Source organism: Cucurbita pepo, chromosome 3 (genome assembly GCF_057944985.1).
Source record: "Cucurbita pepo subsp. pepo isolate OVF chromosome 3, ASM5794498v1, whole genome shotgun sequence".
NCBI classification, from domain to species: domain Eukaryota; kingdom Viridiplantae; phylum Streptophyta; class Magnoliopsida; order Cucurbitales; family Cucurbitaceae; genus Cucurbita; species Cucurbita pepo.
The window spans coordinates 12,653,660-12,679,867 of NC_141800.1; the positions used below are offsets into that span (position 1 = coordinate 12,653,660).

General features: G+C 34.6%; 3 protein-coding genes across 3 annotated transcripts; all 3 read right to left on the bottom strand.

Moving 5' to 3' along the window:
* Nucleotides 1-389: 389 nt before the first annotated feature.
* On the bottom strand, nucleotides 390-3,026 carry LOC111789767 (Thioredoxin superfamily protein). The gene is made up of 8 exons (XM_023670450.2): nucleotides 2,886-3,026; nucleotides 2,282-2,452; nucleotides 1,366-1,485; nucleotides 1,218-1,261; nucleotides 1,020-1,145; nucleotides 865-949; nucleotides 735-791; nucleotides 390-649 (listed from the first exon to the last, which is right to left on the bottom strand). The coding sequence occupies exons 1-8, from the start codon at nucleotides 2,964-2,966 to the stop codon at nucleotides 572-574; spliced, it is 762 nt and encodes a 253-aa protein (XP_023526218.1). The 5' UTR covers nucleotides 2,967-3,026; the 3' UTR covers nucleotides 390-571.
* A 9,453-nt stretch (nucleotides 3,027-12,479) lies between these two features.
* On the bottom strand, nucleotides 12,480-16,497 carry LOC111790045 (agamous-like MADS-box protein FUL-L). Its single transcript, XM_023670822.2, has 8 exons — nucleotides 16,078-16,497; nucleotides 15,051-15,132; nucleotides 14,336-14,400; nucleotides 14,078-14,177; nucleotides 13,951-13,992; nucleotides 13,299-13,340; nucleotides 13,102-13,214; nucleotides 12,480-12,982 (listed from the first exon to the last, which is right to left on the bottom strand). The coding sequence occupies exons 1-8, from the start codon at nucleotides 16,260-16,262 to the stop codon at nucleotides 12,868-12,870; spliced, it is 744 nt and encodes a 247-aa protein (XP_023526590.2). The 5' UTR covers nucleotides 16,263-16,497; the 3' UTR covers nucleotides 12,480-12,867.
* Nucleotides 16,498-17,428: 931 nt separating this feature from the next.
* LOC147793261 (uncharacterized) lies at nucleotides 17,429-18,663 on the bottom strand. The gene is made up of 2 exons (XM_087122187.1): nucleotides 18,301-18,663; nucleotides 17,429-17,827 (listed from the first exon to the last, which is right to left on the bottom strand). Exons 1-2 carry the CDS (start codon nucleotides 18,661-18,663, stop codon nucleotides 17,429-17,431), a joined length of 762 nt encoding a protein of 253 aa, XP_086978313.1.
* Between the last annotated feature and the right edge of the window lie 7,545 nt (nucleotides 18,664-26,208).

Consider the following 26,208-nt stretch of genomic DNA (forward strand, 5'->3'; position numbering starts at 1 on the left):
ATTTTCACCCTAGGTTGATCCCAAGTTGATGTGAAGGTAAGTTCATTAGACACCCGTTCAACAATATTTTCCCCCACCCTATAAAAGTCATGGTAAATGGCAAGGAATTACATGCTTTGCATTTCTCAAAACGCATGAAACTTCTTAATCTCTTGCCCAAGAACTTATAAATGGTCAACCCTTTTGCAAATTCACAAGATAATCTGAATTTGAATCATTGTTTTGTATATTTTTGGTAACTTTTGAAGTGTTGTCCTATTTCTCAGACAGATAAATTGCAGTTAAAAAGAAGGAAATTTCAGTATTCAAATCTACTTTGGCTTGAACCAAAAATCGTAAATCATATTAGAATTGCTAATGAATCATCGAGATGAAACTACTTAAATCTCTAAGACAACCAAGTATTTTATTACTTGGCAAACAAATTTCTAACTGTAAATAGCAGTTTGATCTGACATGCATTCCATTATGGTAGTAAATACAAGAACAACAGTATGTATAGTGAGTTTAGCAAAGGACTTACATTCTTATTGATGCTCAAATTCAAAAGCTTCACTTCACTTTCAATCAATCACTTTCCAGCAACTTGAAAAGCTCTTAGAAAAACCTCTGGGGGTTGAGCGCCGTTCAGTTTGTGCTTCCCATTGATCTGCCATAACATTCTGTTCAGAAAAACAAAATAAAAAATGCCTGACTTTACATCAGTTGGATAAAGTTAATTGTTTTTCACTTACTACATAAAAGGGAACTCCAGAGATTTTTCCTGAGTACTTCTCAAGCTCTTCCTTGACCTACAGTGAACCATATGTAGACATATTTAGGTCTAGGAAACCGAATACAGCATATAGGACCCTGTATTGATACCTCCTTAACTCCTTTATCATCCGACTCGAGAAACTCTGCTGCTCCTTCGACCCTCGCCTTTCTAGCACATTCCAAAAGAAAGTCCCTACAGCGATTTGACAATGTGATCAGCTCTATTACGCCGTTAATACTGTAAGAAATTTCTCACCACATACCTGTCTCCAATGTATTTTCCCTGAGTGAAGTATCCAAGGCACAACTCCTCCACAAGGTCATGCTGTTTGTCTAAACCTTGTTGACCTGCCAAATATATAAGCCTGTGGCTGTCTAGGGTATTTCCCCTGAAAATACAACGTTCGTGTTAGCAAACAATCATACCTCCTCAAATCCGTTATTATATGCTTCACACTTACGTTAGCCCAGACATGTCGTAATCCAGTCCAAGACCCCTAAACACCTGAAAAATTCCAAAATTTCATAGTAACTTAGTATTCGAGGGTGAGAATTTGATTAGAACAGAGCATCAACCAGAATGCTTTCAGAATTGTTCATTAGGATAACCTCAACCATCCGAGCTTCCATCTGTTCAGATTGGATTCCAAACTTACTCCTGTAAAATTCCTTCTTAACAACACCTTCTTTGGGAGCAGAAGGATTGAGCTGGAATGGATGCCATTTCAACTGCAAATTTATGTTAAACAATTAATAAGGTTAAGACAGCATATAAACTATGACAGAATTAGAGTTTTCAACATATCGTGAATAGCATCGTCCAATTCCTATAGAACCTATCACTAAAATACCTCTACTAGGGGGTAGGGCTAAGCAGAGCGAAAAGGGTTTTCCATGAGATGAGAAATTCAAACTTGCGCAAAGTTTCGGTTCTAGTCCTACTCTATGAACTAAAACCAGTTGAAAATTAGTGTAATTAATGCACGTCAAATTAGGGTCTTTGCATCGTTCTTGAATTTTACTCATACTAGTAGGAGGGCGATATGAGTTTCTACCAAATATATTTAGATATATATTGAAAATATTAAATCACCTTAGTTCAATAGCTCAAGCTTCTACATTCCACGATGACTTAACATGAGATCAGAATTGAAGAAATTTGAGTTCAGATCATTTCAACATTATGTCACCCCATTTCACACTAACATTTTGCGCGTTAAGGCTCGTCCGAATATCTAAACTTGATAAACTTGATACAGCGCACAAAAGGAAACTTAACATTTTCATGATATTTCCAAACAATACACAACTACAACAGAGGGCAGTTCTCATTCTTTATATATAAGAATACACATTTTCTCTATACCATAAAGGGAAAGAGTAGACTAGAAGAGGAAGATCTTTTATTCATGGCTTCCATCTCTCATATGATAGTAAACCTTTTTTTAAATGATTGCTACAATGAATATATCTCAATTCTACAAAAATTTGATGCAGAAGACAACAAAATATTAGATAAGAGAACCTCAAAATGATATTGATCCTGAGAAGCAGAGATAGCTTTGTCAAGATTCTTTTTGCCAACAAAGCACCAGGGGCAAACGGTGTCGGAGCTTATATCGATTTGAATAAGCTTTTTATCCATGCTCCTACTCCCAACTGACTCGGCCATGTTCCTGATATATTTGCACTTTCCCTGAAAACACAACCAGTCAATCAGGTTCAAACGCGACGACCACGCTAATTTTCGCCCTTCTCAAGCATTACGTACATTGAAGATTGGAAACCCTCTACGATTATCTCCAGAAACATTATGCTAAACCTATCATCAAGAGGTCAAACCAAAATTCCTAATGAAAGCATCGGTGCCTAGATTCGAACCATTCAAGGGTTTTCCTAGATTCGAACAGTCAAAATCAAAGCATTCAAGGGTTTTCCTAGATTCGAACAGTCGAAATCAAAGCATTGGTGCCTCTAAATTTCAGAATTTGTTTTATTGCTTTCGTAATCTTCATCTAGAATTGTTGAAATACGGAAAATGAATTGGTATGTTGAATCACAAGAAGAAGGAAGTATGACAGAATAAAAAAAGTGAGGGGGGGGTTGGGGGAAAGAAAAAGGGAATTTACCTGGAAAAATTGAGGAGATTCAATTGGGAGTCCCTTGGGAGAAACGAACTGCAGTGGCAGTTGAATACGGAGCATGGCCATATTTTTAGCTTCTCCATTTTCAAAGTCTACCTGCTACCTAACACCTATGACTTTAACAGGTGCCCAAATAGAAAAAATAAATAAATAATTAATTATTAATATATTATTAATACACTCAAAACATCTATAAAAATATATATATAAAATAAACTTTTTTAGCGTTGATAAATTAAAAAAAAATGTTACGCAGATGAAGAATCTATTAAACACAAAATTCAAATTAATATAGGACGGATTATAATCTTTAAACAATATTTAAATTTTTCTATCATTAATTTCTTCCTCTTACGAAGTCTTTCTGCTCGTCCAATTTTTCTAGTACTTAATTTTATTTTAATAGTCAACTAGGTGGTTGATTTTTTTACCCAACACATGATTTTTCTTAACGATATGTGACAATTAATATTTCCTTTGAACGGATATGTTGTTGCAATCAAATTTTGGACGGTAACTAAAAAGACAAGGCAAAAATAAATAAAATAAAAGTAAAATAATAAAAATAGGATAAAATTTTGCTCAATTTAAAACAAACTACACCACAATTAAATACAAAATATAAACCAATTACAATTTTTGTGTTGTTTGAGTTTATTATAAATGGACCATGTGTTTAGAATACAATTTCGAACAATATAAAAAAAAATCAAATAAATATAGACTAGACTGACGCCTTGGAACGACCCCCTCTATAACCGTGCAACTCTTGGATGTTCCTCTGCTGCTGCGATTGGCAATCACCTAAAAAAGAGGAATGGAGTGAGTATAATCAATAAGTAGCCTACTTGGAGGCTTATTGTAGTCAATTCTAGTAGAATACTAGATGATTTTTTCTAAGCTTTAAAATGTTTGGGCCTACTTCTACTACTATCTGATATTCTGGGAAGGCCTCAAACCTTCGAGCGATTCTCTTACATGTTAGAGACCCTATCGATGCTTGGAAGTCATTCACTAAGTGCTAACACAACCTACGATATCTTCACTTCTGAAGACCCGCCTAGGAAGGAAGGAAGGAAGGAAGGAAGGAAGGAAGGAAAAAAAAATAATAATAATAAAAAAAATAAATAAATAAAATCTTAGGCATAGCTATGAAGCTAAGCCCACAACCCTAGTCGCCACACCTACCCCTCGCTTTCTCTCTCTGTGCACGCAACCTGAGGACTGTCGCCGCCACAACTGCCGGCGGGAAGCCATCGCTGTCTCCCTTTTTGTCTACATATTCTTTTTCTTCCTTCCTCCTCCTTGTCACCTTAACCACCATCAACTGCCACTGTGGCTCATTATCGTTGCCACTGCCATAAAAAAGAATGAATAGTTAGTTTCGTGAGACTTTATACTTTTAGCTCAATCTCGATTCTTGATTCGATGTACTACGAATGGTTATCTCTAACTTTCAATATTGTAACCAAGGTATCAAAGTAGGAAGTCGAAGCAGCAACCAATGACTTGTGTTGGAAAAGGTAGGAATTGAGACCACATATTCTATAAAATAACGATGAGTGATAAAGCTCAACAAATATTAGAGTTGTTATACTGTGTAGTTTAGATTGATTTGTAAATCTATATTGACGTAGGTTTGGTCTAAGTCGAGTAGGACCTATATTTCTAGCAGCAATTTAGGGAAGTAAGAGACTTTCCTATTGAAACTAAATTGCTTTGTTTTCTAAAATATGGTTGGATGTGTATGCCATTATATGAATTGTTATGTGGATGTTATTGTTTGTTACCGTGCCTATTGATCATGAAAATAATTATTTTGGGACCACATTTGTGTAGATTATGATTTTTTGAATGAAATAAATGTGATAAGGGTTACACGTTGTATGTATCGGATAACCACCCACTATTAGTTACATGGGTGATTGCTCAAATTTATAAACATCATAAGGGTTACACGTTATATGTATCGGGTAACCAATAGATGAATTGAATACACGCTGTGTTACGAGTAATCAACCATCGAGGTTTCTTGATTTTGATTGATGAACTATATAATAGTTTTCATGTCTGACTCAATAGGGAGAACCTTAATAAGTATTTTGATACTCACTCTATTTAAAAAATAATTCTAGGTAAGAGAAAGGTTTTAGCATGGAGTGACGAGCGGGTGGAAATGATGGTCATAAGAAAACTTAGAGTTTTATATTTTAATTTATTATTTAGGACTCTCGGGCATTAAATTGATTTTAATATTTTAAGTTTTGTTGGAACATTCCTATTTTATGGAACTAGGAAATTTTAGAATGTTATCATTTTCTTTAATTACCTTATTATGAAACTATTTGATTAAATTGCATATTTTTATTATTTAAAAAGAGGTACTCGAATTGATTTTTTTTTCTTTTTTTTGTTAATTGTTAATTGTCTTTAGCATGTTTGCATGTATTTTAAATTATAAATTTTTTAGATGTTAAGTGACGACTCTGACCGATGCTTGTGCGAAAAGTCGGGTCATTACATCATCTGTGTAAAGTTAATTGGTAATCCATAACACAGGACCATAATGTCATATTGAATTTGGGAGTTGGTCAATTATTAAGTCGGGTGGTTTTACGTCCCTCTCATATGGATTTATGGCAGCGTGACCCTGTTCAGGTGGTTTGGGATTGTTTCCACACTCACTTGGGGCACTCTTAATGAATCAACTACTTGTATTGTCCCAAGGCTCCTCTTAGAACTATTTCATGGAATTGTGTTCTCATTTTTTTCACCCATTCCTACACTCAATAGAGGCATTGACCTTGACCCAACTACTTGTGTAGTCCTAAGTCTCTTCTCAAGTTTAGTTTACAAAATTACGACTTCAGCCTTGATCCATTTCTATACTCAACAGAAGTACTCATCTTAAACTAGCTACCCATATAGTCCTAAGTTCCTCCTTACGATCAGTTTACGAAATCGCAACCTTAGTCTTGATTTGTCTTTACACTCAAATGTAACTCAAGTGGACTCGGAGGTTCTAGTGACACCATTTGCACTGCTATTAAGCCTATTAAGCCTTCTTAGTTGCCTTGTCATGGAAGTTCACTAAGTTGTTAGGGTTTCTAGGCAATTTAGTCCCCATCTCACATTTCTAGGGCACTCGAGGCTAGTTCTGGGGGCTAATCCAACTTCTTAAAGTACTTAGGTCTAGACATCTGATTGTTTCTCAAGATTGGGTGCTAATCTACTGAAAACGTGTTGATCTAGGTCAACGTAAAAACCACTCTAATTCTAGTGTCATAATCTTGACATGGAACATTCATGTATGTTTACGAAGAGATATTCCTATTAATCGCCTATAGCATGAAGAACATAACCTAATCATTCATGCAAGCTCAACAAGGAGAGAGCGTCCATCAATCACTCAAATGACATATTACAATATCTCTTCCTCCATTCTAGCACCACGGAAAAAATTAAAATTAACATGCATCAGAAAGTTTTATCCTTAGGGGTATTTCTGTTTGCATGCTAGCACACCCTAGTGATCCCTACCAGCATTTATTTTGTTTTCTTTCGTTCTTCCTAATTAACCCTGATTTTTTACTAATTACATGTTCCAGAATTGGCTAGGCGAAGAAATGACCATAATGCTCCTCCCCTTACCTAGATCTGGGACTTCACCACATGCATGCCTTTAATAACGCATGCGAAAAAATTAATGAAACATTTAAACGAAGTCATGAACTTATATGTTTAATTTAAAACAAGAAATGACCTAGTTGCTTTAGCTCCATCTTGCTCAACAAATTTCTAAGCCATATCATGTGACATAAACACTAAGATGCTGCCACATATTCAGCTTCACACATCGAGAGTGTCACGATCGGTTGTTTCTTTGAAAGCTATGAAAATGCTGTGTTGCCCATAAAGAATACGCACCAATCGCTGTCAGGTTAACCAACCAATTTGTAATCTTCTGCTTTCGAGTAGAACAATCCAAGTGACACCGTTCCTTGGATGTACCGTAGGCTCGCTTCAACACCTTCCAATGTGAATAAATCGGCTCCTCCATGAACCGACTTATAATGCTAACACTTAATGAAAGATCTGGCCTTGTGCATGTAAGATAGCAAAGACTTCCTACCAAACTTCGATACCTATTTGCATCTACTCGTTCTCCTTCATCGTACTTTGAGAGTTTTTCACCTGGTTCCATTAGTATTGATACCGGATTGTAATTTGTCATCTTGTACTTCTTCAAAATCTCTTTTGCATATGTCTCTTGTGATATAAAAATACCCGTCTCTCATTGTTTAACCTCAAAACTAAGGAAAAACTTCAAGAAGCCCAAATCTGTCATCTCAAATTCTCGTTTCATTGTGCCGTTAAACTTTTTTATCATCTCATCATTGTTACCTAAAAAAATGAGGTCATCTGCATAAAAAGCAACAAATATCACATTACCTCCGCTCTTCTTTGTGTAAAGTGCATTCTCGTAGGGACATTGCTTGTACCCGTTCTCCTTGAAATATGTATCGATACGAGTATTCCATGCTCGTTGTGCTTGATTCAACCCGTAAAGTGCCTTCTTCAATCTTAGTACCTTCTTCTCTTCTCCAATTTTGATGTACCCAGGTGGTTGTTCGATGTAGACTTCTTCTTCAAGCACACCATTCAAGAATGCCGACTTGACATCCATTTGAATTGAGCCGCTTGGAAAATGAGCAATTGGATTGTCTCCATTCTTGTAACGGGAGCAAACACTTCGTCATAGTCGATTCCCGCCTTTTGCTTGTATCCCTTCGCAACAAGTCGCGCCTTGTACTGTTGTATCTTTTCTCGAGCATTCATCTTTTTTTTTTAACACCCACTTCACACTAATGGGCTGACTTCCTTCTGGTAATTCCGTTAACTCCCATGTATTGTTGGGATCAATCGCTTTAATCTCCTCATCCATGGCAGTTTGCCACTTCTTGTCTCGCGCCGCCTCTTAAAAGCTGACATTTTCAGCATCTTCCAGAAGACATACAAGGTGTAGCTCATTTGTTGAATCATACAAATCTTGCAAATTTCGTATTTTGGGTTGTCGTGGTTCATCTTCATCATCGGAAATTTCTGAGTTTGTTGGTATACTTGTTGGTGCAACGACTAATGATTCTCCAACTTCGATATTAACTTCCGTCGAATTGTTCCAATCCCATTCGCTTGCTTCATTTACTCGCACATCATGACTCACCATCACCTTCTTGCTTATCAGGTCAAGTAGCTTGTATCCTTTTGTCTTCTCATCATACCCAATGAAAATATACCTTTTGTTTTTGTCTTCGAGCTTCATTCTTCATTGATTCGGTACGTGAGCATAAGTCACACTACTGAACACTTTGAGATGAGAAATTGTAGGCTTTTGTCCGCTCCATGCCTCTTGTGGTGTTTGATCATCTAACTTCGCATGTGTGCCTCTTGTGGTGTTTGATCATCTAACTTCGCATGTGGACATCGATTTTGCACGTAAATAGCGCATTGCACGGCTTCTGCCTAAAATTCCTTTGGCTTCCTTTTGCTCTTGGGCATTGACCGAACCATGTCGAGAATGGTTCGATTTTTTCTTTCGGCCACACCATTTTGTTGAGGAGTGTACGGTGCGGCTAGAAATCGCCTTATGCCTTGCTCCTCCCAATACTCCATGAAAGTCGTCGAAGTATACTCGTCACCTCTATCGGATCGTACAACTTTGATGTGTCTACCAGTTGCCTTCTCCACCATCACTTTGAACTTTTTGAACACCTCGGATTTTTCTTTCAGAAAATAAACCCAAGCTTTTCGTGAGTAATCATCGATAAAGGAAATGAAATACCTTTTACCGCCATATGTATGTATGAACCAACTCGAGAGATTGTTTAGCCCAAAATTCAGCCTTTTTTTGAAACGAGGTTCTTGCATGCTTGCTGAGCATGCATTCTTCACAAAATTTCCTTCATAGTCCATGTTGGGTAGCCCGTGCACCATATTCTTCTTCGCTAACTCTTTTAGGCCACCATGATTTAGGTGATCAAAGAAAAGATGTCATAGCGATGCCTTGTCTTCTACGTCGACTCGCAAACATTTTTCTCGTATGCTTCTTAAATTCAATTTGTACATCCGATTTCTTCTTATCTCGACTCGAGCAACCAAACGCCCTTGCTTGTCCTTCAAGAGTAGCAGCCGGTCTTTTAAGAATATCAAGTAACCTTTCTGTGTGAGTTACCGTATACTCAATATGTTGTCTATAGGTATGGTACCTAATAAACATCTTGGATTGACCCTATTTATAAGCATTCAAACCTAAACAAAAACTAATTATGGCCATGTTTTATGTCTTTTTCTTGAGATGCACAACAATCTATTTATGTAACGACCCGAAATTTTCTACTTAATTTAAGGTCGCTACTGTATACATACCATAAACATTGAATGCGGAAGACTTCATTTAAATTCCATAAAACATAACCTTTAACTTAAAAACACAGCCATGGACTTACGTGTTTCGAAAACATCTTTAAAACGACACAACAAAAGACCCGAAATAAAATAAATAAGCGTTTAAGTTTAAAACATCCTATTCTATCCTAAGTCTAAGAAAATAAATACCACTATCATATGCATGTGCCATGATCTCGAGTTGCGATGCCGTCGTCAGCCGTACAGGAATGCCTTGCCTTAACCTGAAAAATTTAGTAGCACATGGCCTGAGTATTTAAAGAAATACTCAGTAAGTGACCCCACTATTGGGGTTAGATGTAACAATCACATGCAATGAAATGATGGGACCTATCTTTCGTTTTGTTTCATTTCGTTTCGTTTCGTTTCTTTTCTTTTTCGTTTCGTTTCGTTTCATTTTCCCTACGGTGTAATCCTAACAGGTAATCGTGGACGTGTACCATATACTCTACACGCAGCCCATACGTGCGAGTATGAGCTCACCAGCTAGTTCGCACACCGCTGGGCCACTGTCCCTAGCCGGTGGGCATGCTCTGGGGGCCCACCGGGACCTGTTAAAACTAAAACCGTCACGGCAGCGCTATGCAGGGCATAACGATCGTTGTCCTGCCATTTGGATGTACGCGTCCGTACCCTCGTGATGGGATAGGGGTATCCCCCCAAATGCATGATCACACAATATGCATGAGGTCCCACTAGTCCTACAGTCATCATTTAATGAACATAACCCCGTGTCACGTTTTCATGCTTACATGTTATTCTCATTCTCATTTCGTTACATATCATACATATTCCTAGCGGGGTTATGTACCATGCAATTTACCGTATTTCATGTCATACAATTCATTCAATCACATTTCAATACTCATACAACAAGCCATAATCGTATAAGGGCCACACATCGTCACATGCATTCATATCACATCAACTAAGCAGCATAAATAACATACATTCACGTTCACATGATTTCGTACTTAAGCACAATAATCTAGCATACAATGTATCATATCATAACCGAGTCAATAACGCAAACACTTCATAGTCATATCATTCTCTAACTTACCACAGTCTTAACGTTCTTATACCTATCACCGACATATCATTACGTGATGTACCTTAGTCATATCGTCACAAGAATGTACCCTAATGCTATCGTTCTATCAATCTATCACAAACCTATCCCTTTCTACCCATAAGCTAACCGTATTCCTTCATCAATCTCTCCTATCCATAGCACTCCGGTATGTAACCTACTCTAACGTTTCATGAACGTATCTCACTCCTATCGTTACATTTCGTTTTGTGCATCCTTCTCGTACCCTATCTCAAACCTATCCTTGAGCACATCGTACCATAATTATTATCATACAAACCACATATTATAACATAACATAACATATAGGAAGCATATCAATCCACAGACAATTCACACATATCAATATATATGACACGTGCAGAACCACAGGGCACGTGTCAACATCAAATATAACCACGCCGATAGTAAGGTCACTTACCTGGCTAGCTTAAGTCGTTGTCACAAATATATCTTTAATGAAAGTTCGATTCCGTCCTTTGAAATCCGAGTTAACCTATATGAGTTCATGACATCAGTTTCAAGTTTGAACTCTATACAATTATTTCTCTAATTTACCTTGTTAAAATTCTGATATTTACTGTTACACAGAATTTAATTTCATGCCCTCTGATATCTCCTTTTATATTTTTAAATTCTGTTTAACAAATCTTCCCTCAATCTTCAATAAGATATTACTCTAATTCTATATTTATTTTAATTCTGTTAACTGATATTATTGGCCAATTTTAATTTGGCTACTATCTTACACATTTATGGATCTGCCAGCTAAAATTATATTGATTCTAACCTTATTTCCTATAACTTCCGATGCTAAAAAAAAATCTAATTAATTGAACATGCGATCTGATTATTACATACGGTAAGATAGGAAAGAAGATTTGATCCTAAATTAATTTCTTATAAGCATAACTATAAAGGAAAAGGAGTTCTGAGATAGAATTTTACCGTAATAACTGAGATAATTGTGGGAAGGGATGAGAGGTTAGTGGAGAGAGATGGGGAAAGGTTTATTTTTTTTATTTTTTTTATTTTTTTAATTAATTAATTAATTTTATTTTTTTATTATTATAATTTTAACTATTTTTTATAATTATTTTTATTCTTTATTTCTTTATTTAGGTTTGGGCTATTACAATTTATAAGCATTGAAACCGAAACAAAAACTAATTATAGCCATAAAAACTGCGTTATCTCCTCTAACAACTTTTTGTCTTTCATTTATTGTCTTTCACTTTTACAGTAGCTTATGAATTTAAAACCCACTCAAACAAAATAACATTTAATATTTATTCAACGCAAAAGGCCGGCCAATTCCTTAACTTCAGAAAACTTTTTTCACAGTCTCGTGGTAACTGCAAGTTATGCTTGCATGAATTGACCAAGTCAAACTCGAAACATTTGAATAAACCTTCTACATCATCAAAGGGAGGGAATTTACAACTGTTTGTCTCTGAACAAGTCTAGACCAACTACAAACTATTCCTCATTTAAAAAATGGTCCACTAGACCACAAACTATTCCTCATTTAAAAAATGGTCCACTAGACCACATTCTTAAACACGATGTCCAAGAAAAACATTTTTGTTCATCTAAGACTCATACACGAAGAGCTTGGTATAACACTCACTCTATAGAAATATCAAGTTAGCTTAGAGATTCATTTTATTAGTCCTTTTAGACCTTGATTAAACTATCATGTTCATGATAAACACTACTACAAATTAGTTTAAGAACCTTTTCGAAAATCTAGTTCATAATAATTATAAAAGTGGTGGGCATTAGTGAGTCATCCTATTCAACATGATAAGACAAACTAATTGAAATTGATTGAAACTTTATGAAGGAAAAATTAGAGAAGGGGTTGGTATGCATTAGTTATGTGCCCTCACAACTTCAATTAGCATATATATTAACAAAGAGATTTCACGACTCAATGGTTCAGGAGTTAATATCCAAGGTAAGAACCTCATAACCGACACACCCATAAGTTCAAAAGGTATAAAAGAAGCTCATACAAAAAGGGTTAGTCAACACATTGCATACATGTAATAAACACATTAACCGACACACCCATAAGTTCAAAAGGTATAAAAGAGAAATGGAAGTATCCACTTTTCATTTTTCTTCCATAAGTTTCAAGTTCATTTGGAGCCACAAGGGGTCTTGACAAATGATCACCTACATAATACAGCAAGGCTTTGGGATTGGGTTGACCAATTTTTGGTGTCAAAGAAGTTGTCTAAAACGTTGGGCATTTGCATTATTTCACACCTTCAAAAACCAAACCTTTGCAGTGGTCTTCTCTTTTTCTCCCCTCTCCCCCATGGCCATTTCATTTGTGACAATGGTGGTAGTGAGGGCAACGACGTCTGCCTGCAACCGAGAAGACGATGGTCCAGTAGCTTTTTAATTATGAGGGTTTTCAGTCACATGGCTAAGCATCCATGCTGGTATTTGGATGTTGTTGGTGCTTGTTGGCCTTGTTTCATCTTCATCTGATCCTCTCCCATGGCAGTTTACTCTACATTCACATGAATAGTTATCATTATTTTGTTTTGGTCTTAAGATTAGGGTTTCTAAATTGAGTTGGCGAAGATGGAAAAAGGGTTTTGTTTTGTTAAAAGAGTAAGAGGCATATACCCAATTGACAAAGAAGGAAGTGGCGGTGGCGTTGCTAAAATGTGGTGATTATGATCCAAATTTGTGAGCTCGCAGTGTCCACGTTCAACCCAAACCGTCTCATTCTCTTTTACCTTATATTTTCAAATCATAAAATAAAGAACATTAGACAATAAATTACTTAGATAAAGAACACCCAATGGGATATTAATTTATACCTTATTTGCTAGCTTCCTGTTCTCCTCTTGCAATTCCTTTTCCTGCAACCATTTATGAACCAAATGTTGAGGATGGTTGGGATGGAGTCCATGTTGACTAATTTAAGGAATCATCATGAATTTATAAGTGAGAAATACTTCCATTGGTATGTGACCTTTTAGGGAAGCCCAAACTAAAATCATGAGAGCTCAGGCTCAAAGTGGATAATATCATACCATTGTGGAGAGTCGTGATTCCTAACATGGTATCAGAGTCATGCCCTAAACTTAGCCATGTCAATAGAATCCTCAAATGTCGAACAAAGTATTGTGAGCCTCGAAAGTATAGTCAAAAGTGACTAAAAGTGTCGAAGAAAGGGTATACTTTGTTCGAAGACTCCAAAAAAAGAGTCGAGCCTCAATTAAGCGAAAGTTGTTTGCAGGTCCCACATCGGCTAATTTAGGGTTTATAAGTGAGGAATACTATCTCTGTTGGTATGAGGCATTTTGAGGAAGCCCAAAACAAAACCATGAGAACTTATGGTCAAAGTGGACAAATATCATATCATTGGGGAGAGTCGCGTAACACCACATTTAAACATCATGGAAGAAAGAAATTAGAGTCATACGTGAAAATGATACCAAACAATTGCTTCAAATGTAAGTTATTCACCTTTTTGTGTAGCTTTGAAATGGATTCTTGCATTAGTTGGTTCTGCAACAAAGTAAACCCAAATGATGCTAAGAATTATAAAATTTTGGAGATGAAGAGCAAACTTAGGGCATTGTTAAGGGCAGACCTTTCTGGCTCTTATGCGCTTGAGTGATGAATCAAGTTGTTGTTCCAAGCTTTGAAGTTCTCTCAAATTCAAAGGGTCAAGCTCTTCTCCCAAATAATGCCTAAACAAGTAATAACACAAACATTTATTAATACTTAGAAAAATATTTGAAGAGATTTACATCCCATTTATGGTGCCAAATTTTGGTATGATTGTCTAACAATTGTTCGTAAATATGATATCAAAATGAATAATCGTACACAAGAACTGTTCAAATACCTTAAATTCTTCTGCACAATCTCCAATCTGGCTGCAAGCTTTGGATACTCCTGACACCAACTTGCCTGCCAAACCAATTTAATTATTCTTTAATATGTTAATAAGAAAAGGAGAAAAGTTCCTTCTATTTTTTTATTATTCATCCTTACATAAACTGTAGCAACTCAGTACTGAAAGTAATGTTATAATGGAACAAATTAGTAATAACTAAGAATTGTGGGTCAAATGAACTAAGAAAAATATAATTAGCTTAATTAGTAATGGTTTTTTTTTTTAAAATCATATTATATTCAACTAAAAATAAATTTTAGAGGAATTCATGATCCAATCGAATTAAAACATTAACGTGGGACTTTGATTTGCCCTCGAACCAATGAATGGACAAGAGAACACAGTCACTACTGTGCTAGCAAGATCAACGTTCTAATTCCAAAACAATGTTCAGGATTGTTGGGAGGGAGTCCCACCTTTACTAATTTAGAAAATAATCCTAAGTTTATAAGTATCATGAGTTTATAAGTAAGAAATACATCTCCATTGGTATGAGGCTTATTGGACAAGCTCAAAATAAATTAGGTTATGCTCAAAGTGGACAATATCGTATCATTGTGGAGAATCGTGATTCCTAACCGACAAAACATATATTCCAGACCCTAAATCTAGTAGATCGATATATGTAGCTTGTTCTTTTTATGTCGTGAGAAATTAAACATACCTGTGATTGAGAATCTGAATTTGGGGCCAATGGTCTCTCAGCATAAGAATATCTTTCATATTTTTCTAAGATTTTCTCCATGCTGTTTTTGGAAACCAAATAAAAGCCTTAATTATTAATAATATTATCATTATTATTACTATTAACCTTAATGAGTAACATGAATAAAATTTCACAAATTCATGGCATTCAAAAAACAGTATGAACAGATTATCAATCACATGCATCTCATGCATACATAAATTAAAACCAAATTTCATTATTAAGGTTTGACTCCTTTTTTAGACCTAAATCTCTTCATTCGAGGTCACTAAGAACAACATAGAGATATTCAAATACTAGGTTCGAGCTACGAAGCAAGAAAAATAACAAAAACAAAAAAAAAAAAAAAAAAACATCATGGTCTCCCGACACGTGGCTCTAGGTTTTTCACCTGTGTCCAAAGCCAATTCAATTTCTTTTTTTCTTTTTTTCTTTTTTTTTTAAATAATAAGAATAAAGAAAAAGGACCAATGGTTAATAAAACAAAAAGTTGATATAAAATTTTGTGGTATATCGAAATTCTGCTGCAACACTCCATGTTTTTCTCCTTGTTTCAGAGCATCAAATCAAATAAATACAACATGTACTGTCTTGTCTACTACATGCATATTATAATTTCTACACTAAATTTAACTCAAATGCCAACACAAATACAAGTAAACGAAGTAAAAATTCAAAACATACCCATTAAATAAAAAGCCAAAAAGAGAGAGAAAAACATTATTTTTCTTGCTTGTTCTTTTGAATTTAGCCAAAGAAAAAAAAAAAAAAAAAACTAAGATTATAAAGATGGTTTTAAATCTTTTATTTTTGTTGACATAAGCAAATCTTTAGGCTAATTATTCTAAAAACAGACGAATTAAAGCCCAGCAACTCGATCTAAATTGATAAATTGGAATTCATTATGAAGAGAAAAAGATTAAAAAAAAAAAAAAGAAAAAAAAGAAAAAAAAAAAAAAGAGTATGAAATGGAATGGGGAAGAACCTGGAATGAGAGGAGTACTCAAAGAGCTTGCCTTTGGTGGAGAAGACGATCAAAGCAACATCTGCATCACAAAGAACAGAGATCTCATGGGCCTTTTTGAGCAAACCAGCTCTACGCTTTGAGAAGGTGACTTGGCGGCTGATTTTGTTCTCTATTCTCTTCAGCTGAACTCTGCCTCTTCCCATGCCGGATTTCCAAACAAAATAAACCCTAACCCTAAAAAGATGGAGCTTTATTGTTACACGAGAGAAGCATCTGTGCTATGGGAAAGAAGAAGAACAAGAAGAACAAGAAGAACAGGAAGAAGAAGAAGAAGCAGAAGAATTGTTATTCTTATTGTTTCCGTAATTGTTGATTTGCCCTCGAACCAAAGAAGAGATTGTTGTTGCTAACGTGGGAAAGAAAGAAACAAAGAAAAATAAATAAATAATAATTCTATCATTGTTTGTTGTTTTTATTATTTTTCTTTTTTTGGAGAAAGAGAGAGGATAGTACAATTGAGTTGTCGAACAATGGTTGGAGGACGAATGAGTAGTTAATGTCTCAAAATGTTTTTTGTCAGCCAAATTTATAATATCAAACAGTTTGTGAGTTTGCATTTTCTGGTGGTGGGGGCCTTAAAAAGAAACTTATTTTAGTTTCTTACTTATTTATTTATTTCTTTCATTCATGTGTTACAATCGCATTTCACGAGTAATTGTGTGACACTTGTTTTATAGCTTATCTTGTAGTTTCTACTTGAAAAAACGGAGTTGGAGAAAGTTTTAAAAAGCGTTTTGGAGTTTTTTTTTTTTTTTTTTTTTTGGAAAGTAAATAACTTGGATAAAGATTTGAATTATGAGGCAAATTGATTTTGGCACGAGTGAATATCAAAAGTGAGAAGGAGTCATACACTAACAAATTTACGAAAGATGTACCATAATGAAAGACATACAATAATAGCAAAATAAAAGGTTAGATATGGACATGCCCTAAACCAGCAGGGTCATAATATCCCCTCTCAATTATTGGTTGAGATCTTTTCAACCAAGTGTGTTCAAACTTAATTATTTAAACAGTGATTGGCTTCAAGTCTTCAGCGCCCTCTCAACCAATCTCTCCATCTTCAAATCTTTCAAATCCTTTCCATTATGAGTACGAGATCGTTCTAATTGTTGTAGTCTCTTTCTTTCCTAGTACAGAATTTATGTGTTGGTAGCAGAGAAATTTGGTAGAATTCTCTCCGAGGAGAGAACTTTGTATAACTATAAAGAAATGCTTAATTGATTTTCTATTTATTCCACTCATGCCAATATACGTATCTTGTTACCATTTGATGCGGGAGAGATCAGACCACATATGTCTGAATGAATCAACTCCAAATTGCTCGAGCTCTTCTTGATTTTCCGGATGGAAAAGAATTTCTTTTATGCTTTGCTACTACACAGCTCTCGCAAATTTCTGTTGGAGGAGTGATGTCTGGCAACTCAACCACCATCTTCTTTGAAGACAACGTCTTTAACCCTTTAAAGGGTAGATGATCATATCTATAATGCCAAAACCAATTGGTATCTTCTTTCTTCATCATCAAACTTCTGGCAACGATATTTAACGTCAATGGATATAAGCGGTTGGTGGTGATCATCTGCATCTTAGCAATCGATCCTCTTCTGGAGTCATACTTCTCACCTTCATTATTTTGGAATGTGATCACATACCCCTTTTCTTGCAATTGACCGATACTAAACAAGTTGGCCTTCAGATCAGAAATCTAAAATACATTAGAAATTGAGTCACTTGAACAATTGAATTGTTGCCGAGACAAACAGTAATATGAAAATTTTAATCCAGAGTTGAGAAGAATTCCTTACAACCTGTCATATGGTTGCTGCATCCAGAGTCTTAGACCCACATGCCGTGATCTGCACCCTTCATAGCATGGAATGACGTTAACAATGTTTCTTCTTCTCTTTTCTCTGCAAAGTTGGATTGGTCTCTTTTCTCCTTTTGGAGCCTGGTATAACATTCATTCTTGTAATGTCCAAGGTGTTCACATCTGTAGCATTCCACCTTAGACTTGTCAAAATGTCTCTGGCCTTTGTTGTCATAATCGTCTCTGACTAGATCTGCTGACCTGCCAATATCTCCACTTCTTTCTCGACCGCCTCTTCCACGACCTCTGCCTCTTCTTTGCCCTCTACATCTGGAGCTTCATATCTTTAAGGTTGTCATCTCCTCTATTACACTCGGGCGATTAAGCTTCTGCTCATGCACTAGCAAGGAGCTTTGAAGTTCATCTATTTGCATCTCTTCGACATTGTTTGCTTCTTCAATAGAACATACAATGCAATCGAACTTTGGAGTTAGAGATCGCAAAATCTTTTCTACAACTGCAATATCCGTGATTGAATCACCATGCATCCTCATTTTACTTGCAAGACTCATAACCTTGTCAATATAATCATTCATCGTTTCTCCCTTTTGCATTTGGAGAATTTCAAAGTCTCTTCTAACTGCTTGAAGTTGAGCACGCTTTACTCTCTTTGAACCTTGATACTTCCTCCTCATTGAATCCCAAATTTCCTTGGATGTCTTCTTCTGAAGCATCGTTTCCAAGATAGTCTGATCAATGGACTAGAATAAGTAGTTCTTAACCTTCAGGTCCTTCAACTTCGATGATGCCAACCGTTGCTATTGAACAGTTGAGAGTGTCTCGCCTTCATTTGGCTCTACATAACCCGTCTCCACTATATCAAAGAACTCCTTTGATCTGAGGAAATTTTCCATCAACATCACCCAATGATCATAGTGACAATCGAATCTCGGGATAGTGGGTTGAACGAAGTTATCAACTTGTCTTTCTGCTGCCATTCTTGTTGCTGCAAGATCGCTCTAACACCAGTTGTTGGTGATAGCAGAGAAATTTGGAGAATTTTTTGGGGAAGAGAACTTTGTATAACTATGAATGCTTAATTGATTTTCTACTTCTTCCACCAATGCCAACATACATATATATAGGTAATTTGGGACATTCCCCACTACCATTCATTATCGAAAAGTCATGCACCTAATTAATTATGAACTAATGAACCTACATGTATCTATTCAAATGTCCTTATCTATAAGTGACCCTTCAACACATGTATCTATTCATACATGTATCTATTCAAATGTCCTTATCTATAAGTGACCCTTCAACACATGTATCTATTCATACATGTATCTACAAGTGACCCTTCAACATCTTGTATATCTTTTGTCAGCTTATCGGCTCATCACAACTAGGATCTCTTCCATTTATTTCTCGATGGTATTCGTTCATACTTCAGAGGCCTAGATGTCTTGTTGCAATCGATATCAATTGGGTTTTTACTATAGGATAGGCTAGAAACTTGTATGAGCCATGACTTATGATGACGTATGATGACGTATGTGAATTATATGATTTATGATGTACGAGATATGACGTATGATGACATATGTAAATTATTTGATGATGTATGAGCTATGATGCATAATGACGTATGATGACATATATGAGTTATATGACGATGTATGATGTACTTGATGTATTTGATAGCATTATGACGATTATGATGTTTATGATGCATGGCGTTTACCTTAATATGATAATGTTTTCCATATTAAGCATGATGTATGTGATGAATTCCATGTTGCATCATGTCGAGAAATCGGCCTAGGACACAACCCTAAAGAGTATGAATAATGATATTAACATAAATATATAATGAGCATGTATTGCTAAAAGTAATATAGAGATGAGACTATGGTTGTGTCAGAAAAATGTTTTAAGATAAGAAATAGAGTGGCCTTATGCATGTTGTGTGTACATAAGCATTGAGATACTTCCCCTTTATGATGATGAGTGCGGACGTCCACGTTATGATGATGGTGATCATGTTGAGCATGACACCCAAGGGTCTTCTGACCTCCAAACGTCGTTACAGACAGCTAGCCCGACGATGATGGGTCTAGGGGTGTGAACCACCTGGAGATTTATACTCGCACGTGTGAGTCATGTGTAGGGAAGTACTACACATTCATAGTTAGTCCGGAATGGAGGCCACCCCTAGGATGAGATAGAGATAGAGATAGGTACCTAGAGAATCATTTGCATGTGTTTGGATTTTTTCGAGTAAAGGCAAAACGCCCATGTACGGTTGACGTTGACATCGCAAGTAGAGACCATGGCACGTGCATAAGATAGAAACATATTTGAATTCCTAGACTTAAGTTAGGATAGGTTGTCTTGCATTTCATATTTTAAATTATTTCATATTTGTTTTTATTTGCATTTTTAGTATTATGTGTTGAACACGCATAACCATGATGGTGTTTTTAAAGATGAAGTTGTTTTATTCTTTTGAAAAGTTATTCTAGAAATGATGTTATTTTTAAGAGTTATTCCGCATATGAGCATAGCATGAAGTTAGTAGCAACTCTAGATAAGTAGAAATTTAGGGTTGTTACAACCTTTCTCTAGCCACCTTGGTTGACATGATAAGTCTGATGAAGCCACAACATTTTTTCTTGGTTCTACTACATTAATTTTAATGTCATGCACCATACCTCTTCCGATGAGTACGATACCAATTTTGTGATATGAAAAGCTAGGCGGATGAGTAGAAACAACAATAGATTCATGTTTGATAAAAGTGTCAGTTCTTATGCATTGTTTGCAGTGTCTCTCACGTTGCATTTGTCGAGTCTTTCTCTACTAATATGAGAAGCACATCCACTGAGATTGCTTGGTAGATGGCAACAATAGTCATCTTGTCCTTATGATTATCGACGTCGTCACCATTCTTGGTGGAGTCCCACATATCTTGTGTTTGCAAATTAATACGCATCTTTTTCGAGTGTAATTACTCTTCATGAGTAATAGGTACTAGAATGTTATACTCTCATTCTTTTCACTCTTTATCGTCATCACATTTCCTCTAGAGAATTTGTGTGGCGATGAAATTTACTTAACTTAGAAGGGAGAATTTCTAAAATCTTTGTGCCACTCCCACTCTTTATTAAAACCAATAAAAAAGAGATTAGAATAGAATATTGCTACATGTTGTTTTGTTTGAGATAATAAACTTGGTTGAAGTGAAGGGTATTTATAGTAAAGGCCATACCATGACCATGTAAACTACAAGTTTGTGCTTTTGAAATCTTCTGTTTATATATAGACATTATCTCCTAGATTTGAAACTTTCTTTCACAAGAATTATCTCCAAAATTTGCTTCACAAATTAAATCTCCTTTGCTTGGCTCCACAAATTAAATTTTCTAAATTTGTTTCATAAATTAAATCTACTAAAAAAAAAAAAAAAGTAAATCAAGTACCAGTCAAGCAGGTCAGAGTTATAACTTTAATAGAAAATGCAACTATTCGAACTTCATTTCCATGGTTGCACAATGATGCCGTACAAGGATGTCTTATCTTTACTTGAAAAGAAGTACATATGAATTGAGTGTTTAAAGAAATACTTAGTAAGTAGTCCCACGGTTGAGGTCGGGAAATGTAATCCGATGCAATCTTGGTAGGACCTATCTTTTCATAAAAACATCATAGCCTTGAACTCTATTTCTTAGTCCCAACTAAAATTGGAAGTGTAATACTTCTTTACATATGACCCACGCACGTGCATATGGACCCACCAAGTGGGTTTGTATACATACTCCCTAGCATACTCTTCAACTAATTCACGCTCACGCTGCTAGAGCCACAGAGGGAAAATCGGCATAGTATCATGGCGTACATAAATATCGTAATGTACACGTCCGTACTACTCATAACGGGTAAGTATCTCGATGCACGTGACATACGAAATGCATGATATTGTCATAGCTTTAAATTGTGACATATACTTATGTGCAATTTATATCTCCATTCTTTTCATGACATAGCGTTCCTATGAAACATACATATGTAGTACTTGCCGTATCTTTCATGATTAACACTTGTCATGTCTTTCATGATTAACATACCTGACTTATTAATATATCGTAGGCACAGAGTGAACATGTTAACATAGTTTACATGACATGACATATGGAGATTCATGCATCATACAAGATTGATATCGCAACATAGTTCCATAACATAACATAATCATATTATAGTATAACTTATAACCTGACATAATCTTGTATCATGGAATTAATTATATCACAACATAAACATAGTGTAACAAAAATCAAACAATCATAAAACATAACACGCGTAAGGGTTTCAGGGCACACGTCATTCATACATCATACAAGTTATTCAACCAAGCTAATTGTATGGTTATTTAGTTGATCTAAACTGAAGCCACTCTACTCTCATGATGCTAGTAAATTACTCCTTGAAATCTAATTCCACACCAGGAGTCTCACAATCATAATTTAGAATCATACGATGAAATTTGCATTCAATAACTTAAACTTAGGCTCCAAATAATTTAAATCAGCTAAAAGTATGTAATATAGCCAACCTTTTTATATTATCTTTTTTTTTTAAAAAAAAAAAAATTTCTTCTTTTAATTTTTTTTTAAATTTTATTATTATTATTATTATTATTATTATTATTATTATTTTTGTCGTCGTCAACGCCTTCAATTTGCAATAAGAGGAGAACTTTGAAACTAAATTGCATATGTTAATTAAATATTTTATGAATTAACCTTTTATTTTTATTTAAAGTAAAATTTTGAATAAATGACTTCAACGACTCAAAACAACTCAACCTAATAATTTTATGATGGGATTGAATTGGATCCATTATTTAACGAGTGCTATTTAGGTTGGAAGAAATTTACTACTCAAGCAATTAGATTGAGTTTTAAAAATGTCTCAACTCGACCCAACTCAACCTAAGAATGTTTTCTACCGTCTCAACCCTTAACATCAATTCTTGTATGGACATCCTATCTACGGGACAACAATGTATTAATCTTGTCGACTTTGATGACAATTTCATCAAAGCAAGATTCTACATATCAAACATTGTCAAAGACTTAAAAACTATGTCATCTCGCTCTTGAGTAAGTCAGTCAACTCAAACTTTTACGTCATGGTCTTTACCTATTTTCGAATTATAATTTTAGAATATAGGGCTAGAGAAAGTCTTAAAAACCATTTTGGAAAGCATTTTTTTAGAAAGTAGCTGTTATATGCAAAGTAATAAGAAACAACAATGAATCTGATAACATATAATATATAGGAAGAAAGCTTTGACTCTTGGGATTTATGCGACTAAATTTTAATCTTGAGTGAGTTATGATCTAATGCTTGTGAAAGCTTATCCCTGGACTTGTATGGGTGAAAATGACTTTTGTAGTCGATGCAATATGCCTACCATTTTGGGAACTTAATCAAATAGGGAGCTAGAAACAAAGTGACTTAGACAAATCTTGTTTATCGATTACCTCAAACCAATCAATCGAATATTGATTAATACGTAATCGAGCGAACACTACTTGAAAATGAAAATGGCTCTTCTGCTCAAAAATGAAATGTTCTTGGAAATTCTTGCTCCCATTGGACCATTTGTATCTATATGCATTAGGATCCCGATTCATGGATCTCTCAGTTCGAGAAATCAAAATAAGAGGATCGAACCATTTCTTCTTACCCTTTTTCAAATTGGAGGAACTCACTCTTTTTCATACAGGGGTAAGTAGATGAGTAGTTCATTGAGTATTTTCAAGATTTGAACAATGGGTCCATGTCTTAGAAGATCAATGTTACTTAAGGTATATAATGTAATTATAAAAGTAAAATGGATTTTTGACCAAGCTATAATTACGAACAATTCCAGAAAAATCAACTTGCATATAATAATTGTATCAACGAGGACAATTTATTTTATAATGCATAAGGGTATAATTCTAGATTTATAGTCGTACCATTAATGAATCAAAATTGATTAATTAAAGAGTTAAATTAAATTATAATTGTTGGTCCATAAAGTTTCTTGGTAACTCGTAGTGACACTAAAAATGATCAATTTAATTTTTTTTTTTTTTTTTGAAATATTCGTACTAATATTTAATATATTAGTTATATTAAATATAAAAGGAAAAAATATATATTTAATTTAAAGTGTAAAATTTAAATAAGATTCAAATAGGATTCAATAATTGAAACATTTTATGATATTTAAATATAATTTATATAAAATTAAATATATTAAATATAAAGGAAGAAAAATATATATTGAATTTGAAGGGTTCTTATGGAATATATTAAATATAAAAGGGAGAAAAATTTCAAATCAAGGTTCAATATACTATATAAAAGAAAAATATTTATTGTACTATTTATACATTAAATATTAAAATTATTTTAATGTATATAAGAGACATTAAATAAAAACATACATTTGAAATTAGATTCATGGAAGGTTGAGATAATTTATGATATTTAAATATGTCTTAAATAAAAATATATTTTAAATATTTTAGATATTAAAATATATTATTTCAAATTTGAAAAACATTCTTTGAAAGTAGTAACTCTAAGTTGAGCTTAATGTATATCTAAGATTTTTCTCTATTTATTTTAAATATAAGTTTGCTTCACTTTTAATTTTGTTTTGTGTAATTCTAAATAATATCAAAATCGATTTGAATGCTTTCACGGTGTGAATGAACACGCACTCCCATTATTGATAGCTAATTGTATCTTTCTTTAGTACGTTACGAGGAAAATTTTCTTTGACAGATGTAAACATCAAGAGTGGTGATATGTAATACCCCAAGCAATGTTAAGACAACTCAGAATTAAGAGACCCAAACCTGAATTTCTTATCTATGAATTTTCTTTCTACCGGCAATCATGAGAGTTCGAGCAAAATAGTCTGATATTGATTCCCCCGTCTTCATGTGAGGAACCTCTCATTCTTTGCGAAGAGTTTGCAATGGTGTACTTTTGACTCGAGTTGTTCCTACTTATGTTTCAAGGAGTCTTAAATATCCTTGGTTGTGTCTTTCTTCACAATGGTTTATAGAGTTGGACGATCTATGGCTTGGAAAATATAATTTTTGGCCTTTTGAAACAATTTCTCCTTATGTTGCTACAGAAATTCCTTGCTCCACCACACTCCAATATTCTTCTGATCTGAGAAGGTTTTCCATCAACATAGACTAGTGATCATAATGTCCATCCAACTTTGGAATCGATGGCTATAAAAAACTACTCTCTATCATCATATCGCTCTTTTTAGCTTGAGAAGGTTTCTACTTTTTAAGGTAAACCGGCCTGATATCAAATGTTGAAAAAAAAAAAACTAAATTTAATATACTGTGAATGTTGTGTTTTTTTTATGAACTGAATCGTATAAATAGCTTTACAAAGCAACAAACAAATAGCAACGCTAATGAACTAGTCAAATCAAATCACAACTTTCTATCAAATGTATAGCATGATTGCTATGGGTAGAAAATCATATAAAAAGAATTCACTTTAAACATTATAATGGGCTCATGTGAGTATAAATTCATGGTAAACAATAAGGATAGAAAATATAATAGTATGGTTGAAAATATAAAAAATAATACCTCCTATCATAGTTTTGAAATAAAATGCTCGCATCCTATTCAACACAGAGTCTACAACTTAAATGCGGGAAAAAAAAATTATCTTTTTAATTTGGTTCCATGGCCTCCTCGGTTGATGCCGTCATTTATACATTTCCTTTCTAGAAACGTAAAACATGGTTTGAATATTTAAAAATATCTAATAAGTGATCGCATTATTGAGGCTAGGAAAAGTAAACACATATGATATGGTTCATGGTGGAACATACTTTTTGTGACTATTCCTTAGACATTAATTTCTGGTAGAGTTGGATGCATAGTACTTCTCTGCACATGGTTCATACACTGCACATGAACCCACTAGGTTGGCTTGTATATGTACCCCTTAAGCCTGACTACAAGCTAGCATATGCTCATGCTACTGGAAACCAATAGAAAAAGAAGAGTGCATGTTATATCATGGTGTACATATCCGTTCAAAACACATTGGAAAAGTATCACGTACTCGTGACATACAACATGCATGACAAAATGTAGGACCTCATGCATGATATCATATCATACATGGATCAATATACTGGAAGTATATCCATCGTAAAAAGTTCATAAACATAT